General features: G+C 46.8%; 1 protein-coding gene across 1 annotated transcript in view; it reads left to right on the forward strand.

The window, feature by feature from the left end:
• GLP2R (glucagon like peptide 2 receptor) overlaps window positions 1-24,912 on the forward strand; it is a 44,324-nt gene that overhangs the window by 15,949 nt on the left and 3,463 nt on the right. The window contains exons 6-12 of the mRNA XM_020909890.2: window positions 1,899-2,052; window positions 2,476-2,635; window positions 3,652-3,712; window positions 6,029-6,098; window positions 9,527-9,615; window positions 17,263-17,401; window positions 24,531-24,572. Coding sequence (XP_020765549.2) covers window positions 1,899-2,052; window positions 2,476-2,635; window positions 3,652-3,712; window positions 6,029-6,098; window positions 9,527-9,615; window positions 17,263-17,401; window positions 24,531-24,572 — 715 coding nt within the window. The remainder of the gene's footprint in view (window positions 1-1,898; window positions 2,053-2,475; window positions 2,636-3,651; window positions 3,713-6,028; window positions 6,099-9,526; window positions 9,616-17,262; window positions 17,402-24,530; window positions 24,573-24,912) is intronic.

A 24,912-nucleotide genomic window follows, 5' to 3' on the forward strand; every position in this document is an offset into this window, starting at 1 on the left:
TGTAGGCAAAGGGAAGGGATCTGGGAGGTCTGGGGGAGGTACTGAGCTACCCTGGGTTGCCAAGCACAGCTCGGACTGGAATCTGGGCCTCCCAGCTCTGCCTTTGTCTCTTTGGATTAGTTGAACTCTGCCCAAACTCCTAGTCCCTGCTCTAAAGTCCTAGTTGTACATACGCATGCTCTAAACTCCTGCTCTAAACTCCTAATCGTACATGCCCGTGACTGCCACAGCCCATTCTCACCATAGCTCCACTGGATGCACTATTTTTATGGACAAGATTAAGAAACTTCCCCCAAGCATATTAGTGAGTGGGAGAGCTGGGGTTTTAACCCAGGACCCTTGAACTCCAATTAGCCATTAACCATTTGAGGATGCCGGGCCCTGTTCTAAAGCATGTTACATGTATTAAGTCATTTAAGTCTATTTCTAATCAGAATTAAGATGAATTCTAATCCCTGGAGATTAGCCTTATTATCACCCCCATTTTATGAGTGAGTTAACTGAAACACAGGGAGATGAAGTGACTTGCCCACAGTCACACAGCTGGTGAGTGATGGAGCCAAGATCATAAGCAGGTGGTCCAGAGGATGAGCACTTTGGTTCCTTTATCGTAGTGTTTTTCAGAATCCAAAGCTGGAGTGCGTTTTACTAAGTCATTTTAGAAGTCACTCAAGTGAGATACTTATAGAGGGTTCCTTTAAGGAACCCTCCAAGGCTGTCTCTGAGCATTCAACACAGATGCAGAGACCTGGATGGGGGGACCCTGGATGCTGGTTCCAGGGCCGCTCCCGCCTGGGCTCTGCAAGGTCTAGTTCTGGCCCCCCTGCCCCCTCAATCCCATGATGTTCTTTAGCTCCTGGAGCAGAGAGCGGAGTCATGACCACCTGCCCCAGTGGGAGAGCAATCATTGAATAACAGGAGAGAATTCCATAGCCTGTGCCCACTGCTGTCGGTGACCACCTCCACTCACATTCCCAAAGTCTCAGAACAAGGCCAGGAGAAGATAACTGCCCAGCCCCAGAAGAAGTAACTTGAGCAGAGCCTGGGTCGACCATGTCTTCATTTTTGTCTCTGGCTCTGAGGAGAGCAAGACCCAGTTCCTGCCCAGCCTAGGGAGAAGAATGCATGAATCATGAAACACAAAGACCTGCTCAAATCTTTTTGGGAACTAAAAAAGTAATAATATCTCTAGAGAGAGGCAGGGCTGAACATGAGCCACACGGGGGCATAGGCGGGGCTCTGAGGACACAGTGATGGAAAAGGGCAAAAGCCTAGAGAGACCAAGGATGCAGTTTTATGTCGGCTGGCGCTGGAGGCTCCAGGTGGGTAAGGGCGGTCATGAGAGTTGACATTTTCTGGGTACTTCTTATGTGCCAGGTGCTGTGTGAGCACTTTTCACCCATTAACTGGTTGAATCCTCCTACAGCTTTTGCTGCAAATACCCCTGTTCTTACAGGGAGTAGAGTCTTGGAGAGTCAGATATGGACCTCAGAGTTTCTGAATCTAAATCTCACCTCTGCCACTTACTGCTCTGGGACTCTGGACTTAAACTTCCTGCCTCAATTCCCCCATTTGGAATATCAGAATAGTGAGCCTACCTCTTCCTCCAGTGGTTGTAAGGAGTAAGGATGCCATTAAGTACATCCACATGCAAATAGCTTGGAATGTAGTCTGGCATGTTGAACATGTTATAAAATGGTACCTGTTATTCTCCCCATCTTACAGATGAGGAGAGTGAGGCAGAGAGAGGTAAGATCCTTTATGCCACCCATCCAGCTCTGCAACCTGCACTCTGAACCTGTGCCCTTCGGTGGCACATACACAGGTTTCGGGCACACACCTGTTGGTCTGAGCCTTTCTTTTCTGAGGGAAGACCCTTGGTTTTTCTCCCTGCCCAGAAAACTCCACTGCACACGTAATTGCATCCACATGAACTTGTTTGCCTCTTTCATCCTGAGAGCCCTGGCTGTGCTGGTGAAAGACGTCATCTTATACAAATCTTACTCCAAGAAGCCCAACAGTGAGAAAGGGTGGCTGTCCTACGTGTCAGAGGTATGTGCTTCCTTATCCCTGGGCTCTACCTGGTGGATCAGTCCTGGGAATCAGAGAGCAGGAAGATGAGGCTGGGGAGTGGATGAGAGAGAGAAAGGGGTGTCAGTCTTTCTGGTAAGAGATACATCACCTGATTTTTTTTTTTAAAGCCAGTGTCCCAAGAATGGGTCGCAAAGAGTAGGACATGACTGAGCAACCACGCAGAGCTGGGAGTGCATATAACAAGAGCACTGAACGTGGTGTGTTACGCTGTGCTGTGGTCTATTAATAAAGTGTGCCATAGCACTGTGTCTGAAAATCTACTTGTCTTAGAGAGAGGGGAGTCCGGAGGGAGGGACTTGTGTGGGGAGGCCCTTCTCCCCTCCGCTGTGGGCCAGATGCTGAGGAGCCTGCGCTCACCCCCAGATGCTCTGTCCTTTCCAGATTTCTGCCTCCTGCCGCTCGGCCCAGGTCCTTTTACACTACTTTGTGGGCACCAATTATTCGTGGCTGCTGGTCGAAGGCCTTTACCTTCACACGCTGCTGGAGCCCATAGTATTTTCAGAAAGGTGGCTGTGGCCCAGATACCTGCTGGTGGGTTGGGGTGAGTGACCTGAACTGGGGATCTGTCTGAACATGGGAGCCCAGTAGAGCTTTTGGTTGGAGTTGGAAGGAGGTTTCTGGGGCAGATAATTCCTCAATGATGAGAGACTCTGAAGAGAGGGGTAGTGTGTGTGTGTATGTGTGTGTGTGTGTGTGTGTGTGCACCCGCATGTGCATGCATGTAGATATAAGGGCTGTAGACCCAACACACACATTCAAAAATTGGGAAGGCTTTTGGTAGAATCAGTCGACATTCCTCCTAACCTGTCCCCAGCTGTAGTATCTACTAGGGCTGCCATAACAGATGCTATAGACTGTGTGGCTTAAAATGCAGACGTTTATTTCTCAAGGTTCTGGAGGCTGAGAAGTGTGAGATTGTGGTACCAGGATGGTTGAGTTCCGATGAAGGTCCTATTCTTGCCTTGCAGACAGCTGCCTTCTTGCTGTAGCCTCATATCATTGGAGAGAGAGAGAGAGAGAGAGAGAAAGCAAGGTCTCTGGTCTCTTCTGATAAGGACAGTAATCCCATCATGATGACCAGCCCCTACACACATGCCATCTAAACCAAATTACCTCCAAAGGTCCCTTCTTCAAATTCCATCACACTGGGAGTTAGGACTTCAATGTATGAATTTGGGGGACACAAACATTCAGTCCATGGGCCAACCAAGTCTCCAGGATGAGAGCTGGAGCCCCTGCTGCCATAGATTCTCGGGGAAGTTGAGGCTGCAGTATTCAGAGGGCCTAACTCTGGCCTGAGATTCAGGAGGCTTGATGAATGTCTTTGGATTTACTCTAAGCTACTTTGTGACAGGTAGCTCCTGTCTGCCTCCTGGTTTCCCAAAAATTGGATGGCTCTGTGCCATCTGTAGGTCTCTCCAGCTCTCACAGTCCATGATTCTATGATGTTTGGGTTTTTACAATTTTAGCCAGGTGTGCTTGGCCCATCAGGGTGGGGTGGATGGTAGGCAAATTTGGCCAACCAGTCCTTGACTCCGTTTCCACGTTTTCTCCCAGCCTTCCCGGTGCTCTTCGTTGTGCCCTGGAGCATTGTCCGTGCCTGGCTGGAGAACACGGGGTAGGTAACTCACCTCTTCTTACACTTCTGTGAGCTAGTTAGTCCAAGATGTGCTGTGCTGTGCTGTGTGCTCAGCCGTGTCCAACTCTTTGTGACCCTGTGGACTACAGCCCACCAGGCTCCCTCTGTCCATGGGATTTCACAGGCAAGAAGACTGGAGTGGGTTGCCATGTCCTTCTCCAGGGGATCTTCCCGACCCAGCGATCGAACCCACATCTCCTGCATCGCCTGCATTGGCAGGCAGGTTCTTTGCCACTGAGCCACCTGGGAAGCTTCATTCCAAGATAGGCCCCAATATCAGGAAATACATCATTTTCCCAAAGAGAGTGTCCACTACCTTCCATTTGGACCATCTAGAATATACTTAAGACTATATATAAAATAATCAAAGATTTATAGTAATTCATCCGTTACTCCTTGATCTATGGACTGCAGAATGGACCTTATGCTAGTAGGCATGAAAACAATGTTAATCCCATTGTACATCTTCATCGGAGCTCTTGGGTGAAGACTGAAAAAATGGTATGTGTAAAGATAGGAATATAAGAACAAGAAAAGTGTGTCCCTGATTCTTATGTCTCAAATGAGATTGAAGAGAGGAGACACACAAAAAGAAGTTCAGAAGTTAAAAACAAAACAGGGACTTCCCTGGTGGTTCAGTGGTTAAGAATCAGCCTTGCAATGCAGGGTATGCAAGCGTGATCCCTGGTCCAGAAACTAAGATCATATATTCTCATATACTGCTCTTGTGTGACCAGGTGGATTATTAATGAGCAATAATATTTTTGAAAGGAATTTTTTTTTCTGAATAGTTTCCAACAGTGAGTTTAAAATTTTCAGTAACCCACATCGTAAATGGATGTGCTGTCATCCATGCTTTGTTGTTCCATGTATAGATCACAGGCAGGGTCGATCTAGTACAAGTTAGGATTTTTGGAATGTAAATGAGCACTGGTTTCAACTTAAAGTCACCAGTTGCATTAGCCCCTTAACTAGAGAGTCAGTCTGTCCCTTGAAGCTTTGAAACCAGGCATTGACTTCTCCTCTCTAGCTATGAAAGTCCTGGTTGGAATCTTTTTCCAATAGAAGATTGCTTAGTCTACCTTGAAAATCTTTTGTTCAGTGTAGCCACCTTCATTAGTGGTCTTAGCTAGATCTTCCGGATAACTCACTGTAGCTTCTGCACCTAGCACCTGCTGCTTCCCCTGGCACATCCATGTCATAGAGATGGCTTCTTTCCTAAAGCTCATTAACCCACGTCAGCAAGTTTCACACTGTTTTTTCCTGCAACTTCCTCAGCTCTCTCAGCCTTCATAGAATTGAAGAGAGTTAGGACCTTGCTTGGATCAGCCTTTGGCTGAAGGGAATACTGTGGCTGGTTTGATTTTCTCTCCAGACTCTGACTGTCTCCATATCAGCCAGAAAGCTGTTTTGCTTTCTTATCATTTGTGCATTCACTGGAGTAGCACTTCTAATTTCCTTCAAGAACTTTTCCTTTGTGTTCACAGCTTCACTGTTTGGGGGCAAGAACCCTAACTTTCAGCCAGTCTCAGCTTGTGATATGCCTTCCTCACTAACCTTAAGTGTTTTTAACATTTGATTTCAAGTGAGAGATATGTCTCTTTCTTTCACTTGAACACTTAGAGGCCTTTGTAGGATTGCTAATTGGACTAATTTCACTATTTGTGTCTTGGGGAATAGGAAGGCCTGAGGAGAGGGAGAGAGATGGGGGAATGGGCAGTTGGTGGAGCAGTCAGAACACACACATTTATAAAGTTCAACATTTTATATGGGCACAGTTCACAGCACCCCAAAACAATGACCATGGTGACATCAAAGACCAGTGATCACAGATCACTGTAACAAATGTAACAACAATGAAAAAGTTTGAAATATTGTGAGAATTACCAAAGTGTGACTCAGAGATGCACATGAATGTCACACAACAGCAAATGCTGTTGGAAAAAATGGCGCCGATAAACTTGCCTGATGCAAGCTTGCCATAAACCTTCGATTTGTAAAAAACACATATCTGCAAAGTGCGACAAAGTGAAGCACAGGAAAATGAGGTGTGCCCACGTAATGAAGAGTTTATGTTTGTATGAACATGGAAAAATATGTAGAAGGATACACTGCGAGCTGTTAGCAGGAAGACCGCTTTCTTGGTTTGCCAAAAAAAAAAAAAAGTTGACAGTGTCAACTTAATAAGAAGGGATTTGAGTCCTCCCTCCCCACACCAAGTGAGCCTTCTTCCAGGGAGCTCGGGGTCTTTACTGTCTCAACTGTAAGTCTTCTACTGCCCACTCTTTGCCTTAGGTGCTGGGGAAACAACAAGAATAAGAAAATCTGGTGGATCATCCGAGGACCCATGATGCTTTGTGTAACGGTGAGGACCACCCCACCCACCCTTTACCCTCTCTGAGCTCAGCAGCTGTGGAGGACCCCACCCCCTTCCCAGCCTCCCATCAAATTCTCTGGCTCAGAAAGAACCTGGGCCAGATCCCTTGAGATGAAGATGCTGAGCCGTGGTTTGGATCTGTTGAACGAGAAGAAACAAGTAAGAAACTCCTCTTGGGTGTTGTGTCATGGCAGGAGTAATATAATCCCCTCTCCCACAAGAAAGAAGCTTCTTGTTTTGGCTCAGGACCTAAATCCAGGCTCACACCCTAAGCTTCCTTCTCTCTGGGTTTTCAGACTATGTAAAGAAACCCGTAGTCAGCTCAGTGACCCCCGAGCAACTGTCTTCGATGTGGACAAACCCTGGGGCTGCAGGGTCTTCAGTCATGGACAAGTCCAGGGACATCAAAGCAAAGGGCCTGGATTTCAACACCATTAGCAGGAGAGAGGGGAGACTAAGGAAGCTTCTTTTAGAGGGGGAAAAAAAATACAATCAATCATTGTTAACCCAAAGCTGTGCTGAGGGTTAGAGTCTCTTGGTGACGCTACTCTGAGACCTTGCAGAGGAAGGGCTTTTATTCCTTAAAATATATATATATATATATTTACTTATTATTTCTGGCTGCACTTCATTGCTGAGCACGGGCTTTCTCTAGTTGCAGTGAGTGGGGCTACTCTGTTGCGGTGCGCGGGCTTCTCACTGCGGTGGGTCTTCTTGGCTCAGGATCTAGGGGCTTGGGCTTCAGTAGTTGCAGCACGTGGGTTGTTTTCCTTTGCTGTATCCCATCTTCTCCTTCTCATGATGAGAGCAAGTCAGATCATAGGTATTTATTGAATCCTTCCTTGTTGACAAAATGAACGAGTGAGCAGATAAGAAAGAGAAATCCCCCTCCAGCCATTCACCTTCGGTGTGCCCTTCCTTCAGCAGGGCTCTTAGGAGTGGAGTGTTTTAACCCAAAGGAGTAGTTCTAATGTAGGCATTTTAGTCCAGGCAGCAGGAGCAGAGGGGGTTGAGGGGGCTGACGGGGTGGTGGGGAGGCAGATGAGTTTTGGGTTCCATGAGATTGAACTCTGAGCCCCAACCTTGCTGCAACCACCCCTGCCAACCTGTAGACCCAGATCTGAGCGTGGCAGCTGGGTGGTGCCAAAGAAACGTCACCAAGAACAGTATATCTGACCGCATGCATTCTGTGAGAGGCCTTATTTTCCTGGGCTCCAAAAATCACTGCAGATAGTGACTGCAGCCCTGAAATTAAAAGACAGTTGTTCCTTGAAAGAAAAGCTATGACCAACCCAGACAGCATATTAAAAAGCAGTGACATCATTTTACCGACAAAGGTCCATCTAGTCAAAGCTATGATTTTTCCAGTAGTCATGTATGGACATGAGAGTTGGACCATAAAGAAGGCTGAGCACTGAAGAATTGATGCTTTTGAACTGTGGTGTTGGAGAAGACTCTTGAGAGTCCCCTGGACAGCAAGGAGATCAAACCAGTCAATCCTAAAAGATATCAGTCCTGAATATTCATTGTAAGGATTGATGCTGAAGCTGAAGCTCCAATAGTTTGGCCACCTGATGCGAAGAACTGAGTCATTGGAAAAGACCCTGATGCTGGGAAAGATTGAAGGCAGGAGGAGAAGGGGATGACAGAGGATGAGATGGTTGGATGGCATCACCGACTTGATGGACATGAGTTTGAGTAAGCTCCGGGAGTTGGTAACGGACAGGGAAGCCTGGCGTGCTGCAGTCCATGGGGTTGCAAAGAGTCGGACACGACTAAGCAACTGAACTGAACTGAATTGAATGCATTCTGTATTGTCTAGGGCTGGAAAAAGAGCCTTATATGTTTGGGATCCTAAGTGTCCCACATCTGGTCACAGAATCCAACAGGAGTTGGCTTGGTTCTTCAGAAATGTCCTCCTTCAGGACCTTGGTGGCAGAGTGGATAAGAGTCCGCCCACCGATGCAGGGGCCACAGGTTCAATCCCTGATCTGGGAAGAGTCCACATGCCACGGAGCAGCAACTAAGCCCGTGTGCCCTAACTACGGAAGCCCGCACTCTAGAGCCTGGAAGCCACAACTACTGGGCCCATGTGCCCTGGAGCCTGTGCTCTGAGAGACAGAAGCCACCGCAAGGAGAAGCCTGTGCACCACGACGCAAAGGAGCCCGCACTCACTGTGGCTTGGGAAAGCCCGCACACAGCAATGGAGACCCAGTGCAGACAAAAAAAAAAAAAACTTGTTAAAAAAAAATGTCCTCCTTCAGCCCCTTTCCAGATGGTGTACAGATGACAAAACACCCCATCCCACTGTGACTGCTGAGCCCTGAGTTCTGGGGCACCTGGATGGATGCAGGTTCTGCGGTCCACCAGGCTGGTAATTCATTCCGTGTCAGTGGTCGATGCCCATTTTCTCTTGTCTGGTCTCTGGAAGACCCAAAGAACAATGAATCAGCACGCTCATCACAAACCTTCATTTCCTAAGAGACAGTCCTGGTTGAAATTAATGCCCTGAAATATGTGCCTTTCCCTGTTAGGCTTACTTTGTAAGAAAAATGCCCAAGTTCAACAAGCCACTAAGCCAAGGACACAACGTTTTCTCTTTGTGATGAAAAACAGATATCCCATTAAACGGGATAAATTACTTGGTTACACTTAGTTTGCCTTTAAGTGTTCTGTTACTAAATATTCCTTGGCTGGGAATTTCCCTTTTCCCTGTTGGCTTGCAGATTGGATACATAGCCTCTTGCCTGAAACCCTGTCCTCTTAGCTTTGAGTACCGATTTTCCCCAGGCCAATAAGACAAGTAATAACAGGTACATGTTGGATTCTTCAGCTTGTGTTTCAATCTGTGGTTTGAGACAAGGGCATCAGTATTGTGTTGGCTCAATGTCTATAGAGACTTTATTCCATTAACTGTGACCCGACCACCATCTCTATGGGCTCTTTCTCCATTGCATAGAGGCATTTTAAAATCTTTTCTGTTTTACTTATTTTTATTTAAAAAAATTTTTGTCAATGCCTTGTGGTATGTGGGGGGTCTTAGTTCCCCCACCAGGGATCAAACCTGTGTCCCATGCATTGCAAGGTGGATTCTTAACCACTGGACCACCAGGAAAATCCCTCAATAATTTTAATTAAAAATAGTAATGTAAATGTCTATTTGCCTTTCTCAGATGGCTATTGCGGTGGGTCTCCCAGAACCAGAAGGATAAGTGACTCTTTAGAATCCTCTCCAGGCTCTCAGTTGAGATGGCCTTTGGGAGAAAGGTGATTACCCTGACCATTACTACCTGACTGGCTGACTGCCAACCTGCCCCTGATTTCCATGGACAAGGATCTGATGGCCGGGTCCAGGATGACCTTATTCATAGCCACATAGAGTCCATCACTTATTTATATCTGCTTTTTTTTCAAGGTCAATTTCTTCATCTTCCTGAAAATTCTCAAGCTTCTCATTTCTAAGCTCAGAGCTCATCAAATGTGCTTCAGAGATTATAAATACAGGTGAGTGGCCTGAGGTCAGTACTGAACCGTCAAAGTTTATTTTGACCCCTTCTGGCTACTCTGGCTAATGTCCCAGGAAGGGGGAAAATGGCATTCGTATGTTTCTCTCCTTAGATGAGGGTGTCTGCGAGAGCACCTCGGCAAAAAAGCATCAGGGTGTCATGTAAGGCTCTTGCTAAAGTTCGAGGACCTTCTGGTCCCATGAAAATGAAGTCAGTGGTGAGTAATCAAGGGCACACACATTCCCAGGAGGAAACTGAAAAATGCCCCTAAGAATGGGTGGTTTATAGGGATAGGAAGGAATCACATGAAGGGGAGTTGGACAGTTGCCTTATTTGAGGTAACAGAATAAAAGACATAGCGTAACTCAGAAGGCCCTGGAGAAGGAAATGGCAACCCGCCCCAATGTCTGTGCCTAGAGAATCCCATGGACAGAAAAGCCTGGCAGGCTACAGTCTATGGGATCACAAGAGTCGGTCATGACATAGCAGCTGAACAACAACGAAACAACTCAGAAGAGAGTATTCGGGTATTTTTAAGACCGCAAGTAATATGACCACAAACTTTTGGAGCCCAAAGAAGTACATTTTTAACACAGTCATGCTTTCTCTGAGACTTACTTTTGCTGCATCCCTTGTTCTGCTTCCATGGTGACCGAGGTCCCATCTTGCAGTCAGATCATGGGTGTTTACTTACCTTTGCGTTGCTGTCAATCAAATGCTGAATGAATCCGAGACAAAGGTCCCCCATCCCCTCCTCTTTTCCCAGTTATTCTGCTTTCTGTAGCATGTGTGTGCTTCTTGGGGATGCAGTGTTTTAACCCAAAGTTTTGCTCAAAACTTAGAGATTTTAGTCCACGTGGCAGACCAGGGGCAGAGGTGTGCGTGAGAGTGGCTATATAGCTGGGCTTCTCCCTCTCTAAGGCCAGAAGCCACCCTGAGCCAGGTATGCTAGGAAGGTAGTTTTCATTTTTCCGACAGATATTCAATGAGGGTCTATGATGTGCTGTCACTGTTTTTCAAATAAAAGGAAAATAGGATGGGGACCCCATCTGCGAGGAGCACACATTCCAACTCACCAAGGGTGAGGATGTGGGTGCAGAGTGAATCAGGAGGGCCAATGCTGGCCTTCACCCTGAGTTGACCTTGGGCAAGTTGCTTGGCCCCCAGGTCTGCTTTATGGTGTGTTACCCGGGAAAGTCACCCCAGACCCATCCTCAACTTCTGATGAGGGTTAAAGGAGGTCCTAGTTACATGTGTTGTAATCTAATTAGATGGAATGAATAGTATTCGCCTGGGGTTTCCAGACCCCAAATCCTATCAGTGTAACCCCCTACCCTTAGGAGTTCCAGAAGCATAAACACATACAGTTCAGGACCAGGCAAATATATACAGTTGATGGCTCAGATATTATGCAAACCCCCATTGCCCAGGGGTACTTGGGCTGGCCTGGACCACACAGAGCTATGTGTCTTTCTGGGCGCCTCTGGCAGAGCCTGTAAGTGGCTGACAGCCTCTCTGGCCCTTTTCCCAAGGCTAAGTCTCTCACCCCTCTCTGAGGGCGGAGGTCCAAGACCAAGAGCAGGGCTTCTAGCTGCCTGGGTCCGTTCACTGGGGAATCCTCACACTAACCAGGCACCCAGGGAACCCAGTTACCATGAAAACCCATCAGAGAACAGCACTCCCAAGAGGCAGAAACAGGGGCAGACAAATGTCAAGGCACCACCTTCCACATAGACAGAGTGCCTAAACCCTGCCAAAGCCCACCATGGACCACTGGGCTGTCCCCGAGTTGCGGACCCTCAGTGATGATAGCTTTCCATCCTGGCTATGTTAAGCATCATCAGATAGCCGGCCCCAAAGCCCTGACTTGTGAACCCCTCCACTGGGTATTCGATTCAGTATCGAGGGATGGAGCCCCAATACATGGGCTTCTTTTGGGTGGGGGGTTGTTTTGCTGGGTCTTTGTGTGGTGTACGGGCTTTCTCTAGTTGTGTGCACGGGGACTTCTCTTGTTGTGAGCACAGGTTCTAGACTGCGGGCGCTTAGTTACCCCACGGCATGTGGGATCTTAGATCCCCAACCAGGGATGGAACCTGTGTCCTTTGCACTGGCAGACAGATTTTTAACCACTGGACCACCAGTGTTCCCCGCATGGACTTCTTGCAGGCGAGTTCCTAGAAGATTCTGATACACGGTCAGAATACACAGACCATGGGACCAGATGCATGGAATTTTCTGGTTGGACCATGGCAAGTATGTTTCTAAGCAGCCTGACATCCTCTTTTCCAGGCTCTTCTCCAGAGTTATCCAAGACAATGGCTCTCAAACGTCTTTTTTCTTTTTTAAAAAAAAAAACTTACTTATTTTTGTCTGTTTGACTGCGTCGGGTCTTAGTTGAGGCACACGAATCTCTGTTACATCGTATGGGATCTCGAGAACTATCTAGTTGTGGCTTGTGGGCTCTAGAGCACAGGCTCCGTAGTTGTGGCGCTTGAGCTTAGTTGCCCTGCGACATGTGGAGTCTTAGTTCCCTGAGCAGGGATCGAACCTGCAGCCCCTGCATGGCAAGGCGGATTCTTAACCACTGGACTACCAGGGGAGTCTCTAGGGGCCTGTCTCTTAGGCCACCTTATTTTACCACCTGGTCCAGGGAATCACGCGTTTGCCCATCTCTCTGTCCGAGCAGTGCTAACTCCCTCATTTCTAAGTTCTGGGAAGGCTGCTTCCTATCACCTCAAGGGGCCATGAGCACACCCAGCTCATACTGCCCTCCCCCATGTTGGAAGGTCCTCCTCTTCCACATCCCCCTCTATTGGGGCCCCTGCTAGGATGAGGAGAAGGGGGTGACAAAGCCAATGCATTTTGTCCAAACTCTGGTAGGAACAGTCTGGCCTTCAACTCTCCCAGGTTTTTGAGAACTTTCAGAATGTAGTTCTCAAGATTTGGACCCCCTTCAGGAGTATATTTTAGGGAAGTTTAAAGTAAACACACTTGAGACTCGCCAAAGAGGCAAGTTGCTAGGACTCCAGAACCTTCTGTAATCCTATCCCTCATTCCCCGGCTTCCATCATTCAAGCAGTAAACTGTAACCAGCCCAGATGCATGGTCTGGCAAGGGACAGCTGAGGCAGATGCAGAGAGGGAGCAGTGTCTCTGGATTGTGGACAGACCCCAGCAGACCCTCAGCCTGGAGGGAGTTCTCTGCTCCTTGTGGTTCCCAGCACGGAGGTGGCACGCTCCTCTTAGATAAATGATCTTAACTTCCTGTCTGATGCATGGGGCAGGACTCTTAATGAACTTAAAAAGGAGAATCATGTCTTTTTTAACATTTATTTTTATTTTAGTTTTTAAAGTACATATCTTTAAAAAAATATATTTATCTGTCTTTGGTTGTGATGGGTCTTCGTTGCTGTGCCTGCAGATTTTCTCTAGTTGTGGAGAACAGGATTACCCTCTGGTTACGGTGCATGGGTTTCTCATTGCAGTGGCTTCTCTCGTTGTGGGGCACGGGCTCCCGCAGTTGCTCCAGAGTTCAGGCTCAAAAGTTGTGGTGGCCTTAGTTGCCCTCCCGCATGTGGCATCTTCCTGGACCGGCGATCAAACTGGTGTCTCTTGCATTGCAAGGCAAATTCTTAATCACAGGAACACCAGGGAAGCCCAGAACCATTTCTTAGTGAACTTATAAAGGATTTTCAGAAAAATGTCACAAATGGAAGAAAAATTGATCCGAGTCACTGAGATTGTGAGCAACCTGAGGGAGAAATGGCTTCTTTAAAAATAGTGACAACTAAATGTTATTGATCATGCATCACATATCGGGTATGGTTTAGTCTGAGGGTTGGCCCCATGTTATTTAGTCCTTAAAATGGCAATGTTAGGAATTATTATTAATAATAATATTTTTATTATTTTAACATTTCATATGATATTAGTAGTAGTATAATCCTCATTTTTTACAGGTAGAGATGTTAAATAATTTGCCCAGGGCCACATCGCTAGTAATCTGCAGTACTGGGATTCAAACCCCGGCCCCAGGTACTGTCTTCGTGTCCCACTGCCTTTGACCCCAGCCCCTCCTCCTCCTCTCTGCACTCGCTCACATGTCCAGAACAGATGCCTAATAAACATTTGTTGAAGAGCTGCTGCTGCTGCTAGGTCGCTTCAGTTGTGTCTGACTCTGTGCGACCCCATAGGCGGCAGCCCACCAGGCTCCTCTGTCCCTGGGATTCTCCAAGCAAGAATACTGGAGTGGGTTGCCATTTCCTTCTCCAGTTGAAGAGCTAACCGACTGCAATAAACTAAGCCATTAAAATAAACAAATGACTGTAGATGAAAAAGGGGCATAAACACAGTTCATAAGACGAGCTGCTATAGGTGTTTATGGATTTTCATCCAAACAGAGACGTAAATAGTCTTTTGTCCAAGGAGAACTCAGAATCATATGAGGAATGGGAAATTCCTTTGGAATATGCACAGAGAGATAGCAGTTATTAAAATGACCCAAAAAGTCATTCGAAGATGATCATTCCTTAACAATTCTTCCATGCTAAGTGTGGGGACTTTGGATTGGATTCTGGAATGTGAAAAGGACATTATTGGAAAAGCTGGAGAAATCTGGGTAAAGTCTAGAGGATAGTTATTGGCCATGTGCCAACACTGGCTTCCTAATGCTGCCAAAGGTCCCGTGGGTCTGTAAGATTTTAACATTAGGGGAAACAGTGAAGGGTATGTGGGAAGTCTCTGTGTGATCTTTGCTACTTTTCTGTAGATCTAAAAGTACTTCAAGATGAACAGTTTGTTTAAAAAACATAATGTCATAGCATGACCCTGAGAATAAGTTGATGATAAGACATGCATGAAAGTATGTGTTGTTAAAATCCAAAATAGGGACTGCCATGGTAGTCCAGTGACTAAGACTCTGAGCTCCTCATGCAGGGTAGTGTGGGTTTGATCCCTGGTCTGGGAGCTAGATCTCATATGCCACAACTAAGACTCAATACAGCTAAATAAATCTTTTTTAAAAATAACCCATAAATAAATACATATTTTAATATTTTTATAAATAAATAAATCTTTTTAAAATAACTCAGAGCAAGGGCCAAAGACTCACACGCTTGCAAGGGCCAGTCTGTTTGGATTGGAGAAACCGTGTTCCCTCTAAAGGCTGTAGATGACGATTGGCAACAAGGAATTGGGGCCCAGCCTGGCCAGGTCTCCCCACTTTCCAAAAGAAAGCTGAACGTCTGGACCTCGTTGCTTGAAATCTCATTGTTTAAGGGCAGCTGCACTAGCAAAGATCACTACCTAGCATAAGCAAAAGCTATCAGCAGGTCAAATATAACCCATGGATGCCAATTTGCAATCTCTGAGCTAAAGGGATTTAAAACACTCCTGAAAATTAGAGAAACAAACAAGCAAACCCCGAGACTCTTGACATAGTCTCTGCTTGGGAACACCTTAATGTGGCTCAGCTAAGTGAGTGTGCACAGGTGGGTGTGGGAGCGCTAGTAGGCGTGAGCTCGGCTCAGGAGGACCACGTAACTGGTGGCTGCATCTCAGATTCTCTACTCCTCGGTCCCAGTGCTCGGTCCTGGGACGCTCAGCCCACGTGCTAGGGTTGGGAGGCGTCCCCATCCTTGGTGACTCCTGCCCAACTCTTATTGGCTGTAGGTCCTTCTAGGGTACAAAGGTGAGGGTTTTCATTGATAATGCTCAAACACAAGATTCATAGTAGATGCTTTCTCTTGGACAAAATTAAGTCTCCCTGAAGATACTGCGCATGAGGGCTGCTGACCCTCTCTGTTCCCACATCTTTTTTTTTTTTTTACTTCAAGATGCAGCATGTGGAATCTTAGTTCCCTGACCAGGGATTGAACCCTCACCCCCTGCAGCAGAAGTGCAGAGTCTTAACCACTGGACTGTCAGGGAAGTCCCTCCACATCTTTAACTCCACGGGGTTTTTATTCAGTGAGGAGAAAGGAATCTTCTCCTAGTCTGGCCCTTTAAGACAAGTGACTTGGGAAAAAAAAAAAAAATCATTACATTTAAGCTCTTTTTTCCCCAAATGTGTATCAGACAGTAGCTTTGTTTATGCCCCAAATGTGAGTCACCTTTGCTCATGTAGTTAGTTTGAAATTAAGAAGCTGCTCAACAGTGAAGAGCAGTTGTTTCCAAATGTGGCTGCTTGATATCCCATGGGGAGTCCTTTACAAATCCTCATTCCCTGGACCCAACGTCCAGAGATTCAGGGGGTTGACACGGAGCCCAGGAAGCTGTATTGAGAGCCAACCAATAAAAAAAAAAAATATATATATATATATATATTTTTTTTTTTTTTTTCAAAACTTTGTAGGAATTCTAATAGCCCATTTGGGAACCGCCAGTATGCGGTACGGAATGTCTGGGCCCCAGCTGTGCATTTGCACGTGGGTGGTACAAAGGAATGTTTGTCTTTTTGTGTAGAGTGTATACAACAGCGAGTGTCCACACGGTGCTTTTTACGAGAAGGATCAGTTTCTCATTTCCTGCTGCCCTTGCTGTTGGGTTGGGAGCAGCATGGGGACAGATGATGAAATCCTGCTTGTAGTGTGCAAGGCCTGAGTGTGAGGTCAGACGCCCCGCTTCCAGGCTGGGAGGTACCACTTAGTGGCTGTGTGACCCTGGGCAAGTCATTTTCTTTCCCTTCTCAGGCTCTGTAAGGCATTGACATTGGAAGTCCTGAATAGAGGAAGAAGTAGAGGCACTTGCTAGCCAGGTAATAGGAAACTTGTGTAATGTCCCAGGGGGACAACCATGTACATGTAAATATATCCATCAAACAAAATGTTAAGATCTGTAGGTATGGGACTTCCCTGGTGGTCCAGTGGCTAAGACTCCAGGCCCTCAATGCAGGAGGCCAGAGTTTGATCCCTGGTCAGGGAACTAGACTCCACATGCTGCAACCAAGAAGTTGCATGCCACAACTAAGGAAGCTGCATCCACAAAGAAGACCTGTTGTAGTCAAATAAATAAATAAATATATATTAAAAAAAAAGATCTGTAGGTATATCATAATCTGTATGGGGGAATCCATTCATTCATTCATCCATCTAATTCATGTTTTCTGAGCATCTTCCATGAGTCAGGTGTGGGGATGCATCTGTGAACAAGACCATACTGGCTCTTAGAGCATTCATTGTGTAGGTGCCCAAGGAGACAGACAAAACCCAACTATTTATCAATACGATTAGAGCTACACTAAAGGGCTTCCCTGGTAGCACAGCTGGTAAAGAATCCCCTTGCAGTGCAGGAGACCCCAGTTCAATTCCTGGGTTGAGAAATTCCCCCTGGAGAAGGGATAGGTTACCCACTCTAGTGTTCTTGGGCTTCCCTGGTGGTTCAGATGGTAAAGAATCCGCCTACAATGTGAGCGACCTGGGTTCAATCCCTGGGTTGGGAAGACACCCTGGAGGAGGGAATGGCAACCCCACTCCAGTATTCTTGCCTGGAGAATCCCTATGGCCAGAGGACCTTGTTGGGCTGCAATTCATGGGGTCACAAAGAGTCAGACATGACTGAACGACTAAGCACAATCGGTACAGAAAAGCAGGAAATGTTGCCTGTTCCCAGGGTGGCTTTCATGACACCTGTTTGGTTGTTATTTGCAGATTGGCCAAGTCCACACTGGTCCTCATCCCTCTATTGGGTGTTCATGAGATTCTCTTCTCCTTCATCACTGACGATCAAGTTGAAGGATTTCCAAGACTTATACGACTCTACATTCAATTGACCCTGGGCTCCTTCCATGTAAGTAGATGTCTGAACAAGGACTTCTTACCTTTGTAGAAAGCCTAATGCCTTTGATCCAGACAGACTCAGAATTTCGAGAGCCTGCAGGTGGAAAAAGAGTTCAAGTAACGGCAGGATTGATCAGCAAGGGCCTTTCAAATTAGGAGGGTGTTGAGAGGGAAATGTTGCTTTAATCCTGCCAGCATGACTTGGTGACTACGAAAGGAAAAGTGGTTTGTTTCCTGCTCTGTAATAGTTGGTGTGACTCACAGTCATTTTCTCTGCGAGTGTCAGTGTGGAGTCTTTTATCAAATGCCTATTTTTGCTGGGTTCTCTGCAGAGCTTGGGCAAAATGAACAGTGAGTAGAGACCAGGAGGCTCTTGAACCTTGACAGTTGTGTGGGAGCTGAAACAAGAGGCCAGCTGTGGTTGATGTACCTAGGCGTTTTGCTCATCCATCGCTTAAATTGTCATCCATTACTTAGCAGATTAAAATGACAGTCATCTTTATTATTTCTCATGACTTGGGGTCAGGAATCCAGGTAGGACATAGTAGGTCCGTCTCACCTCTCTTCCATGGGATTCATGGGCTGAACTTTCTAGGTGACTTCCCCACTCATCTAGAGCCTAAGCTTTGAAGGCTCGGATGGCTGAGGCTAGATGAAGTGATTTTCTGTGCTGTGCTCAGTCATGTCTCACCCTTTGCGATCCCATGGACTGTAGCCAACCAGGTTCCTCTGTCCATGGGATTCTCCAGGCAAGAGTACTGGAGTGGATTGCCATTTCCTTCTCCAGGAGATCTTCCTGACCCAGGGATCAAACCCACGTCTCTTGCATCTCCTGCATTGGCAGGGGAATTCTTTGCCACCAGAAGTGGTTTGTTTGGGTCAAATAAATGTCATTGAATCCTCACATTCTCACTGTGAGGGAGTGATTATTCTATCGTTTTATAGTTGAAAGACCTGTGGCTCAGAGGAACTTTTGCATATGCCAACAAGTAGCAGAGATGAGATTTGCATTCAGAGATTAAGCCTTGCTTGTAACCACTATGCAGTAGGGTTTCTCAGGTGCTCTGTGAAGGTCAGAACCAAGCTTCCTATATCAGAGTCTTTTTTTAATATTTATTTTTATTTCTGTATTTGGCTGCACCTTGTCTCAGTGGAGGCAGGCAGAATCTTTTAGTTGTACCATGTGAACTGTAGTTGCTGGATGTGGGACCTAGTCCCCTAACCAGGGATTGAACCTGGATTCCCTGCATTGGGAGCATGGAGTCTTAGCCACTGGACCACCAGGGAAGTCCCTACGTCAGAGTCCTGAAGCCGCTACCAGCAGACACTGTCAGCTACTGAGATTCTGTGGGCAGAGTGAGAAAATGGACCTGAGCACTGCACACTCACCAGAGGCCAGGGAGACAGAGCCTGGGGTATGGTAGGGGTCACTGGATGACGGCTCTTTTTTCCTTCTGTTACAGCTGAATGGCATGTGGTTTTGAACAGAGACTGAGCACACCCTGATAATTTTTTTCATTTTGAAACCATGTTTATTTCAATCTTTTGGGGGATTTCAAAGGCTATAGTTTAGTCATTTGGGTTTCCTATGTTGCTTGGTCTTAATCTTCTTTAAAAAGCAATCCCAAATGAGAAACAGCAGCAACAAAACAAAAGCCTACAGCTGTTCTGTCAGAAGTGTTGGGTGCCCTTTTTTCCTCAGAAAGCTTGATCCGTCAAGTGACCCCTCGATCAGCTGATCTCACTTACCCAAAGCCAACTGAAGATCAGACACTCATGTGGAATCTTGTGGGTCAGGTTTCTGAAAAAGAATCCTAGCCTATCAAACTCTCTGGTGACTGGAAGCATGTTTGGGTCACCCATTATTGTGTAACAAACTAGCCCCGAAAGTCATAGCTTGAAGCAGTAACTATGTTATTATCCTGAATGATTCTGTGAGCTGGGCTGTCAGAGTGATCCTTTTGATACATGTCATCTTTGAAGGAGGCTGCAAACATCTGAGTGGAAGTGAGAAATAGATTTAAGGGTCTAGATCTGATAGAGAGCCTGATGAACTATGGGCAGAAGTTCGTGACATTGTACAGGAGACAGGGGTCAAGACCATCCCCATGGAAAAGATATGCAAAAAGGCAAAATGGTTGTCTGAGGAGGCCTTACAAATAGCTGTGAAAAGAAGAGAAGTGAAAAGCAAAGGAGAAAAGGAAAGATATTCCCATTTGAATGCAGAGTTCCAAAGAATAGCAAGGAGAGATAAGAAAGCCTTCCTCAGGGATCAATGCAAAGAAATAGAGGAAAACAACAGAATGGGAAAGACTAGAGATCTCTTCAAGAAAATTAGAGATACCAAGGGAACATTTCATGCAAAGATGAGTTCAATTAAGGACAGAAATGGTATGGACCTAACAGAAGCAGAAGATATTAAGAAGAGGTGGCAAGAATACACAGAAGAACTGTACAAAAAAGATCATCACGACCCAGATAATCACGATGGTGTGATCACTCACCTAGAGCCAGATATCCTGGAATGTGAAGTCAAGTAGGCTTTAGAAAGCATCACTACGAACAAATCTAGTGGAGATGATGGAATTCCAGTTGAGCTATTTCAAATCCTAAAAGATGATGTTGTGAAAGTGCTGCACTCAATATGCCAGCAAATTTGGAAAACTCAGCAGTGGCCACAGGACTGGAAAAGGTCAGTTTTCATTCCAGTCCCAAAGAAACGCTATGCCAAAGAATGCTCAAATTACAGCACCATTGCACTCATCTCACATGCTAGTAAAGTAATGCTCAAAATTCTCCAAGCCAGGGTTCAGCAATATGTGAACCGTGAACTTCCAGATGTTCAAGCTGGTTCTAGAAAAGGCAGAGGGACCAGAGATCAAATTGCCAACATCTGCTGGATCATCAAAAAAGCAAGCGAGTTCCATAAAAATATCTATTTCTGCTTTATTGACTATGCCAAAGCCTTTGACTGTGTGGATCACAATAAACTGTGGAAAATTCTCAAAGAGATGGGAACACCAGACCACCTGACCTGCCTCTTGAGAAACCTATATGCAGGTCAGGAAGCAACAGTTAGAATTGGACATGGAACAACAGACTGGTTCCAAATAGGAAAAGGAGTACGTCAAGGCTGTATATTGTCACCCTGCTTATTTAACTTATATGCAGAGTACATCATGAGAAACGCTGGGCTGGAAGAAGCACAAGCTGGAATCAAGATTGCCAGGAGAAATATCAATAACCTCAGATATGCAGATGATACCACCCTTATGGCAGAAAGTGAAGAGGAACTAAAAAGCCTCTTGATGAAAGTGAAAGAGGAGAGTGAAAAAGTTGGCTTAAAGCTCAACAGTCAGAAAACTAAGATCATGGCACCTGGTCCCATCACTTCATGGCAAATAGATGAGGAAACAGTGGAGACAGTGTCAGACTTTATTTGGGCTCCAAAATCACTGCAGATGGTGATTGCAGCCATGAAATTAAAAGACACTTACTCCTTGGAAGGAAAGTTATGACCAACCTAGACAGCATATTAAAAAGCAGAGACATTACTTTGCCAACAAAGGTCCATCTAGTCAAGGCTGTGGTTTTTCCAGTAGGCATGTATGGATGTGAGAGTTGGACTGTGAAGAAAGCTGAGTGCCGGAAAATTGATGCTTTTGAACTGTGGTGTTGGAGAAGACTCTTGAGAGTCCCTTGGACTGCAAGGAGATCCAACCAGTCCATTGTAAAGGAGATCAGTCCTGGGTGTTCATTGGAAGGACTGGTGCTGAAGCTGAAACTCTGATACTTTGGCCACCTCATGTGAAGAGTTGACTCATTGTAAAAGATCCTGATGGTGGGAGGGATTGGGGGCAGGAGGAGAAGGGGATGACAGAGGATGAGATGGCTGGATGGCATCACTGACTTGATGGACATGAGTTTGAGTAAACTCTGGGAGTTGGTGATGGACAGGGAGGCCTGGCGTGCTGTGATTTATGGGGTCGCAAAGAGTTGGATATGACTGACTGAACTGAACTGAACTGAGCAAACATCTGTAGGCTGGATTGGGCTGGAACATCCAAGATGGCTCATTCACATGCTGGATGTTGCCATGGGCTGTTGTCTGGGAGCTCTGCTGAGGATATGGATTAGAGAACCTCCATCCTCCTCCACGTGGCTTCTCCATGTATGTTGTGTGCCTCGAAGCATGGCAGCTGGACTCCCAGAAAATCCGCAGAGCAAGTGCTCTAAGAGGGAGGGTCAGAATTCCCAGAATGTCACTTCCCACCACATTGTGCTCACAGGAAGAGTCACAAGATCATCCCAGCCTCGAGGGGAGGGAAGATAAGATCCACCTCTTGATGTTCAGAGTCACATAAAGGGAGGGGAGAAAACCTTGGGGCAGTCTCTGGAGACCAGCTACCACACTGATCACTTGGTCCTGCAGCCCTGCTCCCCCAGAGCACTGCTGAGGAGGGTGAGGAATCAGACGGGCTCTCCAGAGAGAGCCAGAAGCACGCTGAGAGCCTCGTGCCGGGGCAGAGGCTGCCCTCCTTCTGAACACCCCTGTGCTCCTCCCTCCTGTCCACCGGCAGGGGCGGGAGCTCAGGTGGGCACGTGAGCAGGTGCAGAATCAGAGGGCTGTGTCTTAGCAGCTCCGCCACAGGAATCAGCACTGGACCCAACAGTTTCCTTTCCTTACTGCTTTGGCATTCAGAAAACTAAGATCATGGCATCTGGTCCCATCACTTCACGGCAAATAGATGGGGAAACAGTGGAAACAGTGGCTGACTTTATTTTATTGGGCTCCAAAATCACTGCAGATGGTGATTGCAGCCACGAAATTAAAAGACACTTACTCCTTGGAAGGAAAGTTATGACCAACCTAGATAGAATATTAAAAAGCAGAGACATTACTTTGCCAACAAAGGTCCATCTAGTCAAGGCTGTGGTTTTTCCAGTAGGCATGTATGGATGTGAGAGTTGGACTATAAAGAAAGCTGAGCACCGAAGAATTGATGCTTTTGAACTGTGGTGGTGTTGGAGAAGACTCTTGAGAGTCCCTTGGACTGCAAGGAGATCCAACCAGTCCATTGTAAAGGAGATCAGTCCTGGGTGTTCATTGGAAGGACTGATGCTGAAGCTGAAACTCCAATACTTTGGCCACCTGATGTGAAGAGCTGACTCATTTGAAAAGATCCTGATGCTGGGAAAGATTGAGGGCAGGAAGAGAAGGGGACAACAGAGGATGAGATGGTTGGATGGCATCACCGACTCAATGGACATGGGTTTGGGTGGACTCCGGGAGTTGGTGATGGACAGGGAGGCCTGGCGTGCTGTGGTTCATGGGGTCGCAAAGAGTCGGACACGAATGAGCAACTGAACTGAACTGCTTTGGTGGGGGGGTCTTCGCTCTCCCAAGGTCTTATTGCTTAGAGGATTTCATCAGCCCCCCGCTGCTCTCAAGGGATCTCTGGAGAGACTGCCACATGGTGCGACATGGGGTGAGAGCCATCTGCTCGTGGGGCCGAGCCCTTCACACCTGCTTCATCTAGAACAAGAATTAACCAGACGCCAGCTTGTTCCTCCAACCGTGACTCAGGAACGTGAAGAAGTGAAAGACACACTTGTGATGTGGAATCCTATTTTAGCCAACTGATTCATGAGAGTTCCAGCACTCTGTTCTAATATCCTAGACCCAGAGGCAAATAACACCTGCCCTGCCAACTGCACAAGGCAGCTCTGACCCTCCAAGGAGGCCGAGTGTGTGAGAATGGTAAAATTAGTTGCACTGTGCCCCCTTTAGGAGCCCTAGAGCAGAGCCATTCTGTAGCCATGGAATAAAGGTGCCCAGGAGAAGGAAAATTCCCTGCCCCTGGGCAGAATCCAAACACGTGACTGATGTCGTGTCAGCCCGCGTGGCGATCTCTGGCTTCCACGAGGACGAGCATAAAAATCAACATCCCCCACCCCAGAGCAACATTTTATAATTCCTTTTCAATTCCAGCTCCATTCCCAGCACCAAACCTCCCACCCTAGCAACAGCAGATGAGAGAAATGTTATCATGAGGGATGGAAGAATCAGCCTACACCATGACCTTCACTCTCTGTTTGGAAACATGTCCTTTCCTTGTGAGTCCTGGCATTTTATGACGTTCTTCCCATAAACACTCAAGCCCTTGGGTCCTGCACGCATATTGAGCTCCCGTGTATCAGACACACAGCCTAAGCCCCAGAGACCCTCGTGTCTCAGGGAAAGCCATAGCAGTATCGCCGAAACCCATCTCCTGATGATCTCCAGCCTTAGCTTTTCTCTTTGTTGGAGTGGAGCGGCTCACTCCGTGTGGCTGGGAGAGATGCCCTTGAGTGTCTCCAGACTGACTTTGACTCTAAACTTGGCCAATGCGGGGAAGAGACAAAGCCTTCTTTGTTGGTGAAAAGAATTGTGATTGGCCCTGCTAGGGTCACATGACCATTTGAGCAGCTTATGGTGGTGATAGCTTTCACAGAACATGAGGACCACATGATTGACAGCCCTACCAGAAGCCCAGGGAGTGGGGGAGGGTCAGGAAAGGATGCAAGTCAGGCAAAATACAAAAATAGCTTAATTGCCCACTATGAACAAGTAGAAATGGGACAGTTGCCTTTTTCAGTATTTGTATAATTGAATAAATGATGTTGGGCTTCCCCTGGTGACTCAGATGGTAAAAAATCTGCCTGCAATGCAAGAGACCTGGGTTTGATCCCTGGGTCAGGAAGATCCCCTGGAGAAGGGAATGACAACACACTCCAGTATTCTTGCCAGGAGAATCCCATGGATAGAAGAGCCTGGCAGGCTACAGTCCATGGGGTTGCAAAGAGTCGGACATGACTGAGCGACTCACACACACACACATCATTGACCTATGACCACCTAAGCAAATGCCTTGGCTGATGTGGGTGGTGGGTGTCAAAGTAAGAAGTGACCCCACGGAAATCCGAGTTAACATCACCAGTACGTACTAACTAGACTAACTCTAGTTAACACAAGCAAGTAGCTGCCTGCCTGTTGTAGAAGCTGCTGAGACTAGGGCCGGCCTGCAGATGTTCCAAGTGACCCTCAGACACATCTTCTACCGAGTTGAGCTTCACACCACCTCTTCCTTTCATTCCAGGGGCTACTGGTGGCCTGGCAGTATTGCTTTGCTAATGGAGAGGTAAGTTTTCCGTGCTGACTTCTAGCTTCCTTCGAGGCTGGGGCTGGCTCCTGCTGCCCCCTGGAGGGTTCAGTTTATATGACAGTGCCATGGGGAGACCTGCAGTGGCCAGCATGTGTTGGGACAAATGGGCACCTCGGGTGTCCAGTGGAGAGAAGAAGAGGTAGCTTAGACTCCGGAGGCAAGGTGTTGGGGTGAGTTTTCTTTACAGAACCCAACCGTGGCCCCGCTGGACTATGCCAGGAGGATCAAAGTGTGATAGAGGGAACCAGCTACAAGTCTAGAGTCCAAAAGTTTGCATCAAGCCGTGAAGACTCACCCGCTTAGGAGCTCTGCGTTA

The sequence above is a fragment of the Odocoileus virginianus genome, chromosome 17, assembly GCF_023699985.2.
Source record: "Odocoileus virginianus isolate 20LAN1187 ecotype Illinois chromosome 17, Ovbor_1.2, whole genome shotgun sequence".
Taxonomy (NCBI): Eukaryota; Metazoa; Chordata; class Mammalia; order Artiodactyla; family Cervidae; genus Odocoileus; species Odocoileus virginianus.